Source organism: Chenopodium album, chromosome 13 (assembly GCF_948465745.1).
Source record: "Chenopodium album chromosome 13, dcCheAlbu1.1, whole genome shotgun sequence".
Classification (NCBI taxonomy): Eukaryota; Viridiplantae; Streptophyta; class Magnoliopsida; order Caryophyllales; family Amaranthaceae; genus Chenopodium; species Chenopodium album.
In genome coordinates, this window is record NC_137846.1 from 53493287 (window position 1) to 53505794 (window position 12508).

Below are 12508 nucleotides of genomic sequence, written 5' to 3' on the forward strand. Positions count from 1 at the left end.
CTTGGCTTAATTTGTTTGCATATCTTCGACTCAACCCCAAAGTGGAAGGTCCAGCAAAGAATTATCCATATCGAAAGAATCATCCACAATCATCACATTGTTGTAGTCATCTGTGGTCTCCAAATTCGAACTAGCCAAGTAACTTGGGTTCATGAATACTCTTGGTGAATACAACACCTTGTCTTGAAGGTTCAAAGAGGCAATTTCATTAGCTAGTGATGACCCCTTCACCGTCGTTATATCAAGGGATGTCATAGGAGGATAAACCGCCATTGTAGACAATGAAGGACTAGTATTACAACCTTCATGTGTTGATAAAGGATCTAGGACAGGATTATTGGAAAAAGACGACGAATTAAGGATAACAAGATTATTAAGGTCTTCTTTAGGGGAAGGGGCGGGTTTTTTAAACTCAAAGCATATGTTATTGGTTAAATCTTGTTCAACAGGATCCAACATATGATATTTAGTGATGATATAGCTGTTATTGAGAAGAGGTTGGCATGTATGGTGAGCAAAGTAAATGATCCTAAATTTCGATGGAATATCTGATATCATTTGGACTTGTTTGGTTGCCTGGCAATCCTGCTCTTCTTTATATGCACACCTATAATATTCCCTATGAACGATCATTAGCCAAAAAAAAAAAACCATTATTAGTGATTAACTAATATATATAATTAATTTTATTACTCATATAAAACATTATGGGAAAATTCTCTTTGGTAACACTATTTTTTCTTTTTTCTCTTTGGTAAAATGTAAAAAATTGTACGAGTATTATCTTTGGTAATCAATAATTATAATTACTAAGCAAATGGTGACTGTAATTAATGATAATATAACACAATTATAAGACTAATCATACTTAATCATGGTTAATTATAGGTAGATTAACATTAATATCCTTTATTGCAGTTTTGCTGCTCTTTTCCCTCCTAATCCGATTCTCCCCACATATAAACAGATTTACATGAGGATGAGGCGGCATTAGACCGTAAGGAATGGAGGATGAAGTTTTTGTAACCCATAGGTATTTTTAACATATTTTTAAAATTACTTTTGATTCATGTAACATATCCAACTTATGGTATTAAGGTTTTGAACTTTTGACCAATTGATAAACCTAACACCCCACCCACCCCCTTCTTCTATATTATCAGAGAAAGAGATCAAAGCCTTAATAAGTTTATAATAAGCAATCCCCCATTTCTAAACAAAGCAATCAAACCCTTTCCTCTCTTTCTCTCTCCATTTTTTTTTTTTCTCACGGGACCCTTTCCTCTCTATTTGATTAAAGGATAAGAGAGAAATTAATGGGGGCATGTATGACATTTGCTTAATATAAATGTTTATCTAATGTCACCGTTTGCTTAGTAACAATAATTGTTGATTACTAAAGATAACAAGGGATTTTTTTTTTTTTTTTTTTAATTTAGGATTTGCAATAGCTAGAGGAGTGGGGGCCCAGATTGTATCTCGGCTTCCTACTAATTTATTGTAGGTTGTATGGCTTTTGTTTTTGAGATAATAATAATAATAATAATAATAATAATAATAATAAAAGGGTGGTAACATATTGGAAGTTGACACATCGCCCTATATGTTTAAGAGGTAAACTTAAAAGTTAAAACTATGACTATTTTAAGAAGGCTATCTTAATTAATGGGTGGGATTATTTTAATTAGGTTAAATAATAGTTGGGATTAAAATAAAACGTTGTTATAGTTGGAATTATTGATGTTGTCTTTGTTAATAGCCAAAATCAATTTTAATTGGTAAAAATAATTTTATTCCAATAAAGTTGAGGTGAATAGATTTAAATTCTAGCAAGTTATATAGAGTGATAATGAAAATTTTGCTCACTTCCTAGACGGAGAAGACTGATAGAGATATTGTATACCGCCGCCAGTCCAGTAATTATTTCCGCGAGTCATCTTGTAGATGAGAGCCCTGAGGTTTTAATCGAGCAGGCACGCCTAGACACTGCTAGAAAATTTGCTAATGCCATCATTCACACACCAAGATCGAATTATTATGGTTTGCTTGACACTATTAGATATGTTAAAGATGCGACAATGGACGTTGATCTTTGGAATGACTGGAATGGATTAGATAAGTCGCACCCAAAGGTTAAGGTGCTGAAAGAAGAAATGCATCAGTTCTTACGGTTATCCGGAACACCGGATTTTTTTGCAACACTAGGTCGTTCATTTGCTTTTTCTGCAGAGCTTTCTCATTCTCTCCAACGTTTCACAACAAGAGGAAAAACGGAAAAGTTACGCATGTTTTCTACTAAAGCTATGGACAAATATCTTGATCAAGTCATTCAGGAAGATCCCAATGAAATCGACAATGAAGCAGGTATATATCCGAATGTACTTGTAATGTGATGGAAGAATTAATATCCGTGCATGAATCGCGTGGCTCGATGGTTGTTATAGTTCAAAGAATTACTATGTAAGGAGTGTTATTTAAGCGATTCAGTCAGCTAAAGTTTAGTGTTGAAACTACTGCTCAAAATTAGTGAAACGTACATTGGATTGTATTGTGGTAAACTGGTAACTTTAATTAAGAACCTACTGTATTGTGTTTTAGAATGCAATTATTTGAAAATGAATGGTGATGTGTGATTATTCAGTTGCCATTTATAAATTGTTATTTCATTTATGATTTGGATTTTGATTATTGGTTCATTTAAAATAGGAAAATTTATGAGCAAGGTCCTTTTAAGTGAAATTTTTCCATAGAAGCGGATGCACCATGTTCCGTGCATCCGGTTTTCTTTAAAAAAAGGCGGAATGAACATATAATTGTTCAGTAAAGAATATATAGTTGTTTTATAAAGAACATATAGCTAATTTTTAAAAAACATCACATATGGTTGTTTTGTAATGAACATACAATTGTTTTGTAAAGAACATATAACCATTTTGTATAAAAAACATCCAACTTTATGTTTTTTATATATATAATAATATAATTTAATGAATATTATTTTTATTCGTCCAAAAATAAAAAAAATAAAAAAAAAATAGAAAGAACATAATATAGTATTTTTAAAGAACATTTAGTTTTTCAATCTTTAAATGAATTATTTGTTCCATAATTGAAGAGTTTTGGTTATTATTTTCCAATCTCAATTAAGAAATTTGTATATTTCTTCATATTTTAATTTCACTTGTTTGAATTCTATAGAGAGAGGAATATAAATCTTAGAGAGAGAGAAATAGAAATTTTATAGAGAAAAAGATATTCTACTGATAGAAGACGATGGCTGAGCATTTAGATCGAGTTTCGCGGTGCTTTTGAACATTGTTTTGTTAATGGAGTGATTGTTAATGAAGGTGAATATGTGGATTTGTTAATCAAAGATCGAAGGTAATTTTGAATGAAATTTTTTATTTATTTTTCATTATTTATGTTATTTTAGATTTGAATTAGATAATTTGGAATCAGAAAATTCATTGTTTATTTTTCTTTTTGAAATTTAATGAATCTAGATGTTAGATTTGAGAATAATGTGACAAAGGTTGAAGATGATGTTCTTTATAAGATAGTGTTATGTTCATTGTTATTAATAGCTCTATGATCTTTTTTTATATCTCTTATGTTCTTTTATTATATTTTTCGTGTTCTTTTAATATAGGCGCTCATAAATTATCACGTTCATATGTTCTTTTCACTTTAGATATATGTTCTTTAATCTTTACAATTCTATAACATGTTCTTTTCACTTTAAATAAATGTTCTTTTCATTTTAGCTAAATGTTTTTTACATCTCTATACAATGTTCTTTCCGCATTTTTTTTTTTTGGGGGAATGGATGTACCATGCGCATGGCACATCCGCCTCCACGAACCACTAATTGCTTTTAAGTGGTCGACCTTGTGAGGAAGACTCTTTTATAAAAAAGATGGCACAAAAGGTCCTTATATCCCATTTGGATTGTAGGGAGGGTCCGTTGACTAAACTCCGATCCAACGTTGACTAGAATTTTTCTGGCCAAATAAAGTCACCTGCATAGCACGGGCACGTGACAACTTTAGTTACCTTTTTTTTTTCTTTTCCCTCTTTTCCCCTCAATTTCCCCCCTAATGAAACCCTAATTTCAAACCTAAAGTAATCACAAAGTAATTTCAAAGATAAGAATTCAAGATTTGTGATTACTTTAGGTCTGAAATTACCCCTTCATAAGGGGGGAAAGAGTGAAATCGAGGGAAAAAGAGGGAAAAAGGAAAAAAAAAAGGTAACTAAAAAGGACCCTTCTCGCAAATTTTCCTTTAAAATAAGGGACTTATATATTTCAGTTTGTAAGTTCTGAGTTGTTAGTTTTATTTCATATAGGAAAATCTGAAACCAATAATGCCACCTTTGGCTCATCTTCTCAAAATAATCCTACATTTGCCTATTTTGGAAATAATCCCACCTTTATATCTCATATTCTCAAAATGAGCCTTTTACCGGTTTGAGGAATTAGCAACTGGTTTGAGGAAAAAAAAAATCCCTTCCTTCCCCGAAGCTCCCTTCCCCCTGCCGGACTAGTTGAAGTCAGAATCAGCCGCCCTCCCCTATCGGATCCACCTCTTCCTTGATTTCCTCCCCTGCCGAACATGGCAGCCACCTCCCTCCTTCCTTCTTCCCCGATTCCTTCTCCTTCCCCCTTCCCTCTTCCTACCCACCTCCCCCCTCCTCAATTGAACAGCAACACCCACCCCTTACCTCGCCGAACAAAAAACCCCGCCCCTTCCCTAAGTTAACAATCCCATTAAAACCAGGTGATGTTCATTTTACAGTAATTCTCAAACTTTAGAGCACAATGCACACCATTATCACAATCTAACTGCTAATACACCAAAGAAATCAATCAAAATGAGGACAACAAAAATAACTCCGACAAGGCAGTAAATAAACCAGATCGATCATATATATCAATTTATATATAAACATGTTCAAAATTGTTGCTAAATTAACAAAAAAAAAATCTCAAGAAGTAAATATCTCCTTCCAACAAGCTTGCGAAGACGGTGAGGATGAGAAAGCTCTTCATGACTGTCAATTTCAACAAAAGAAACCCCAATTTCCTTCAATCAAACCCCTAATTTTTCACGAACAGTACACGAGAATGCGATTTAAGCGTCCAAGTAATTCTGTGATCGAGGAAATCGATTAAGTTGATGGTGGGGGTGAGCGTGAGAGAAGTTTGGTTATTTAATGGGGGTGGTGGTTATGGAGTTATGGTGGTTATGGAGGTGATTGCTAGGTGGAAAGTGGTGAGGAAGGAAGAGAGAGATTAAAAGAAAAATAAAAAATAAAAAATCAACTTGTTAAACCGGTTATAAGTAAAAAGGCTTGTTTTGAGAATATGGGGTACAAAGGTGAGATTATTATCAGAATACGCAAAAGTGGGATTGTTTGAGTAGATGAGCCAAAGGTGGGATTATTGGTTTCAATTTTTCCTTTAATATACTATTTTAAGATTTAAATTTGGATTTTATGTTGTTAATAAATTATAATAAGCCTTAATGTTTTAACACGTTCAGTCTGTCATTGTCGACAAAATTAAATAATGACTACTAGCTAATCGTTGCAACTAACGACGACCTTCAAACCATTAATAGTTTTGTTGACACCGACTGTTTCAAGCCGTCATTAAAAACGTAAGGCTTTTTCCAAAAAAAAAAAAAAAAAGTAATCATTTAATTTTTTAACGACATATTTATTAGTGGCTGAAAAATACTCCTTTTAAGAAAAAAAAAAATTGTCCCCTATAAAACAATTGATTTCTTATTAGCACCTAACCTGAACCTTCATTTACGATATATACTAATTTCATATTATATTTCAGACACCTTCATTTTTTTTTAATTGCAACATTTAGACTTTTAGACAATTCACACAAGCCTTTATCAATGTTTTGTGATTTATTCGTAAGTAAAACACAACCATGTGAAATGCAGTTAAATTCGTCGCGATCAACTTTCATATATAAACTTTTATTAAAGTATAATAAAAGATATTAATTATAAAAGGAATACATCAAATTCAAAATCGTGAAAACACAAATTGTGAAATAAAAAAAAAAAAAGGAAATATATTTATTACATTAATATTCGAGTTGTATCAAGTTTGCATACTAACCATAACGAACCCTACACACAAAGGTTTTAGGTATAGCACCGCCACCAACCATATCCAAGTCATCCTCCTGCCTTTGGTCAGAGCCTTATTTGTTCGTGTTATCTCAGTCTGCTCCTTCTAACATGCCTCTTGGGTGCATCAAACTGTTCCTACATCGACGTTAAATGACCGGTTTTTGTAGTGTAGGCCCTAAGACTTTAACATCATTAAACTTTCCATCTAACATTGTTTCCAAATCGATGCAGCATCCTTGAAGATCTAGAAGTTGGAGTTTATTGAGCCCATCCATTTCAGGCAGTGACTTCAATGATTTACAGCCTTTCAAGACAATCTTCTGTAAGCTCGCCAATCCTGTTAGGTCCGGCAGAGTTTCTATTTTGGTGTTTGTAAGAAAGAGTTCTTGGAGAGATCTCATCTCTCGAAAGGAAGCATTGATTTTCACCAATTGAGTTGCATATGAGATATCGAGCACACGAAGGTTTGTGGCACCATCTATGATTGGGAGCTGTTGAAGATTATGACAATTCTTCAAGCAGAGATGAATGAGGTTGTAAGCATTCCTGAATGGAGGAAGCTTATGAATCGTAGTGTTGGAAAGATCGAGTTTTGTCAAACAATCACCAAAACTTGGGAGATTCACCTCCCTGAAAAAACGCAGTTCCTTGCTACCTGATGCATCAATGACTTGAAGTTTTGTCAATGTCATTAGTGGTCTGATTCTATTCAAATTCGGGCAGTTTTTGACCATAAGGAAAGTCAAGTTCTCGAGTTTTTTTAGGCCTGGAAAATCGTAGATATATGTCCCTGAAAGATCTAACATCTTAAGTTTAGGGACTCCTTCAAGATACCAAACTTTCTTATCAATTGAGTCAACAATCGAGTTAAGCTTGGCACAGGCACCAGAAAGGTCAAGCACCTCGAGCTCTTCTAAATAATTCACATCTGGGAAGAATTTCAAATGACTGCACCTTTGCAGAATCAGACAGCGTAGTTTGCTTAGTGCTGAGCTAGATGATGGGCTTGGAAAAGATTCAATTGAAGTTCCGGATAGATTTAGGCTTTCAAGACTACTAAAGTTTGCAAGGAAATCCTTTGAAATTCTCTTTAAAGATCTAGTTTCAGAGACTTCAAGAACATTTAATCCACTAAGTGCTGCAAGGCTATCAATGTTGTTCACAGAGTGACAATCCCTTAAAATGAGCGTGCTTAGGGAAGGACACTGGCTGAAAACAGATAGACTCGGCTCCACACTAGAAATCCTCAAGATTTGTAGTTCCTTATATCCAAATTTTTTTGCTGAATTTCTCATTTTCACATACTTTGGAGACATTAATTCCATCAAGTAAGAGAATCATAAGATTGAAATCACAATGTGTTTTTTCTAGATTTCGTGTAAAGGCTGCTATGCTACCATTCATACACTTTACATTACCACTGCTAGTCATCAACTTATGAAAGATGCTAGGAAACTTGAGCGGAGTATTTTCACTCAAAAACGGAAAGAGATAAGTTGCAAAGTTCAATCCTTCTCTTTCCAACACAATATCACCAGCCACTCGCTCTCCAAGCCACCCAAAATCCAGAAGGTCCATCAAATCATTGTGACCCTGAATATACGATTTTTCAAGCGAAGAAGTATTACTGTCAAAGTACCCTTCTAATATCCAAAACAATATCAACACATTATAATTAACAGTTCCATATTCTTCCAAGTACACCTTGCTCAGCCAAAAGCATCTAAGGAGTCTGATATTATCTTTGAAAAACTCACAACTCCGGTAACAATATCCAACTTGTTTTCTTTTCTCTTCAGCAAGTTCTCTGCTCAGATCATCCTTCGGTTCTGACAGAGTATAATGCTTTATCTCAATAGTAACAGTCTGTCGTCTGTTGGTACTTGTAGTATCTCAAGTTGTATCATCAAAACTCGTCATCATATTAATATCATTGTTTGGAAGCCTTGTTGCTAAAACTTTCTTGCGTCCACAACCAAGTACATCCAACATTGAAGCAACCTCTTTTTCACTCGTCATTTGATTTTCATCATCTAATATTAGAAGGTACTTTTTGCCCTGTAGCATATCTCTCAAGATGATGATTAATTCGTACTGGTACTCAGAATGATAGTACTCGGGCTCAGAATGATGTTGCTGAATTGATAACTGGTGCGCAATGCTTTTGTAAAGCATGATATGATCTAGCTTCCTTCTATTGAGATGAACCCAGATTGTGACATCAAAATGTTTCTTCAAATCGACATGTTTCATCACTTCTTTCGCTATCCATGTTTTTCCGACTCCTTGCTCCCCCTGAAGAACTACTTTCCACACGTCATCTTTCTCCAAAAGTTCAACAATCTCATCTATCAATTTTGTCCTTGATTTCTGTTCATCTGTGCTTGAAAATAAAATAAAATAAAATAAAAAATATAAAACCAGTGAATGACTTGTTTTTCAAGGACTGCTGGTAATTTAATACGAAGTATTACATATATACGTACGGAGTATATCATTTTGTTTTCAAGTTGGTTTCTATGAGTCCGTCAAAAAAAAAAAAAAAAAGTTGGTTTCTAATCTTCTATGATTTTGATCTTGGTAGAAATATGTTCTAATTTATGAAAAGCAACAGATTTTCACATTTGTGATAACTTCATTGTATGTTAGTTAGAACTGGCAATCCTGACTCAGACCCGATGACCCGACCTATGACCCAAAATTAACCCAAAAACATTGACCCGAAAATGACCTGAAACCCAAAATTGACCCGATCCGACCCATACCGACCCGAAAATGTAATTGACCCGATCTTAACCCAACACCCGAACCAACCCGACCCGAAATTGATTGACCCGAACAAACCCGATACCCAAATTGACCCGAACAAACCCGATACCCGAAATGTCCTGAACTAAAATTACTTTATAATTGAACTTAAAATGTCTTGCACCAAAAATAACTCAAATTGTTCATCTTTAATCATAGATAAGCTCATAAACTGAATTGGTAGTGTTTGTTATAACAATAACAAAATATATACTGCGTATAAAATTATTGATTTGAGCTTGATTCACAAATGAAACAACTATTGTAAATCTTACAGATCTGATTGATTTATACTGTAAACTATTTAAGAAAACAATATGAAATGGGTCTGGACAACCCGAACAAGGAGGAGGAGAGTTTGGTCCACAAACTAGGCTTAGGAGCTTCCATACTAAAACCAATTGGCAATAATAGGAGTTACTCCTCTACCTTATAAAATGGAACCACCTCTCCTCATTCTCCAATGTGGGACACTTACAAGTGGACAACAATGAGTTTCAACATCAAAAATGAAAAAAATAACGAGAGAGCCAGTGGCGGATTTAAGCCATTTGAGTGGGGTCCCATGACCCCACTTGAGTTTAAAAAAAAGAAATTTTCTTAATAAAATTAATTTTTTTTTTCAATAACATTAGTTATTTTTTATATCAAATGACCCCATTAAAATTAATTAAATGTATTTTGACCCCATTAAATATTTTTTCTAGATCCGCCACTGGAGAGAGCACAACTTTTTGGTATCCATTTGATTGTGTGATTAGGAGGGACGAAGTGGGCATATATGTGAATTTAAATGGTAATGTGCGAGCTAGACAAGTAAAAGAAAAACACCCGAAATAAAATTTAAATGGTAATGTAACATCCTAGATATTCTGGGACGAATAGAGTATTCAGTTAATTTCAAATAATATACGGAAGTAATTAATTTGAGACAAGGTATGAACTATGAAGAACCAACAAGGCCACATGTTGTCGTGACTCGTGAATGACGAGTGTAGACGTGTAGTACTGTAGTTTTAATATACATCTAAAAATGTTTTTAAATGTACTCGTAACCTATGAGGGTAAACGTATCCCAGACTCCCTGACACCTCATTCAATTATTAATATTCACTTTCATTATTGCTAAAATAATTCAGAGTTTATTGCATGTTACGCTTTTTATAATACAAATTTTTTTAAAACAATTTTTTTTAAGAAAAAAAAATAAATTATATCAACCATTCCACTTACAATTATGTGCCTAACTTAATCTGTACTTATGTATATATATCTTGTAAAAATAAAATTAAAATAAATAGTTCTTGTATACAATTTTTTAATCAAGGCGTATAGTTGACCAAAAAAAAAAAAAAAAAATGACATTGTACTGATCAAAGAAATACAAAGTATGATTCAAATCCAATCCAAACAAGAAACAAGATTACCTGAGATATCATACTCAGTAGCTATTGAAGGAGCAGCTTGAATATGTGGGTCTGAGCTGACGATAATAGAGCCCAATTGCTCGACTCGAGCTTGCTCAGATTGTTGTTGTTGTTGTTGTTGTTGTTGTTGTTGCTGTTGCTGCTGCTGCTGATGATCTACTACACGTTGGTCATGTTTATGCGTGTTTAGTGAGTGATCTTCGAGCCGGAGATCCTTTTGCCGCTGCCTCCCTAGACAACTAGCAAAACCCAACATCCTTTTATGTTTGCTTTCCTTCTTGGATTGAAATAATTCTGCATTTTAAACAAAAGCAATGGAATCATTGTGAACAAAAATTTATTGAGCAACATCTATCTTTCAAATACATACCAAAGTGTAATTTTCAACAAGAAATCTAGAATTTTTTTACAAACCTTTCCCCATTTTTTTAAAGGTTACTCACAATCTCAGCATCTCAGCAATATAAAATGGTACAATATTATATAACCCGTCCGTTCCAAAGTAGGAATAGTAATTTATAGACTAGGCAAGTTTGGGTGAAGCATTTGTTTAATAGTACTATTTTTTCGCATATATCTAAAGTATATACGAGCAAGCCTCAAGTTGAAACTTATACGTATTATATAGCTGAAACTAATCAGATTTGGGACAAAATTCTCCAAGCCCAAACTATTTCTATCCGAACTGAATATTCAAGCGTAGCCCAAAACCAAATACAGAGTAACATTCACACAAAAAACTAAAATAAATAAATAACCTAAATTGGCAAACTAATCATGCAAATAAATGTGTTTATGTGTTAGGTGTTAACAAGGTTTCTACGTTATATTTTTTATATTTTATTTTTTACGTGAAATTGGTCACATGATACGACGCTTGTAAAAAAGCAAAATAACTCCTATAACATTGACCGAGTAACCCTTATAATACTAACAGATAACCCATATAACAGTAACGAAGTGAACCAGCAATGACTAGTTACATAAGAATTTTAATTTTTCTTTTTTTTTTTTTTTTTTTTTTGCGTATCATCTTTGTTAATACATAAATAAGTCATAATAATCTCTCTATTTTTTTATTTTTTATTTTTTATTTTTTTTGTGTGTTTAGAGAGCCACAAGCACGAGTGATAAAAATCGATCCCATAATTACTTGGAATTGGGAGGGATCTCTAACCACTTAAGCTATCACTCACTCTCATAATCTCTCTAATTATAAATATGAATCATCTTTGTGTATCATCTTGGAAGACAATGGGGGCCATCAAAGGGCCAAGAGGCCATTATTGGACTAGTAGTTATGCTGGCGGGGCCGTGGGGGGAGCCACCCCTACAAGATTGATAGAGTTTCCATGACAGTGTTTTTTTGGACACAATGAGATGCGTAACGATTAATTTAACAACTCTATAGATATGAGTCACATGACATTAGATCAAGTAGCTCATAAAAATAATACAGTGCACATCGATCTAGACCAAGTCAACCATATTCATATATTAAATAGTTTCATCTAGGGATTCTCGATCTAATCTAATCCCAAATTTCACGCTATAATAAATTTCTTAACTTAATTGGTCGATGATGAAAAATTACTGTCTTATAGAAAAATTTTCCAATTTTTCCTCACAAACTCTCATAGGAGTTTTTGTTTGGTAAACTAGGAAAAATTGACAATCACAATCGGCACATGTACCCATTTTGCAGGTTACAATCATTAAGTTTATTTTTACAAAAAAAAAAAAAAAAAAAAATCCCATCACTTTAAAATACAATCAAAAATTCGATTTACAGCAGATTTCATGAAAATATAATGTCATTAAAATAAAATAAGATAAATTTTAGATACCTCACTTGGATCTTTCAGAGTGCTACCTGATTTTGCAAAGTGATGGGATTTTTGCAAAGTGATGGGATTTTTTCGGAGTGCTACCATAATTAAAAGTTATAATAATCCATCATTTTTGCAAAGAGTTTAATATTTTCCCACATTCAAAATCTTCCCTCTTCTAATTCATCTTTCACTCATAAGTCATAATAATCCATCAGTAATTGATCATACAATGACGACAGGCGGCGGCAGTTCTTCCCACCACAATCTGCTGAATGCCGTAGAAATC

The 12508-nt window shown here is 33.5% G+C and overlaps 1 protein-coding gene across 1 annotated transcript; it reads right to left on the bottom strand.

Moving 5' to 3' along the window:
* Positions 1-6301: 6301 nt before the first annotated feature.
* On the bottom strand, positions 6302-10814 carry LOC145575774 (putative disease resistance protein At4g19050). The gene is made up of 6 exons (XM_081633583.1): positions 10805-10814; positions 10521-10684; positions 9922-9971; positions 8069-8538; positions 7461-7984; positions 6302-7360 (listed from the first exon to the last, which is right to left on the bottom strand). Exons 1-6 carry the CDS (start codon positions 10812-10814, stop codon positions 6302-6304), a joined length of 2277 nt encoding a protein of 758 aa, XP_081489709.1.
* Positions 10815-12508: the final 1694 nt, after the last annotated feature.

What these genes read in the sequence shown, in the direction of transcription:
- LOC145575774 (XM_081633583.1), bottom strand. An exon ending in TCACGACAACATGTGGCCTT is followed by an intron (nt 8,539 to 9,921) that starts GTTGGTTCTTCA and finishes TTTATTTTCAAG; the next exon opens with CACAGATGAACAGAAATCAA. An exon ending in ATGGAATTAATGTCTCCAAA is followed by an intron (nt 7,361 to 7,460) that starts GTATGTGAAAAT and finishes GTTTTCAGCCAG; the next exon opens with TGTCCTTCCCTAAGCACGCT.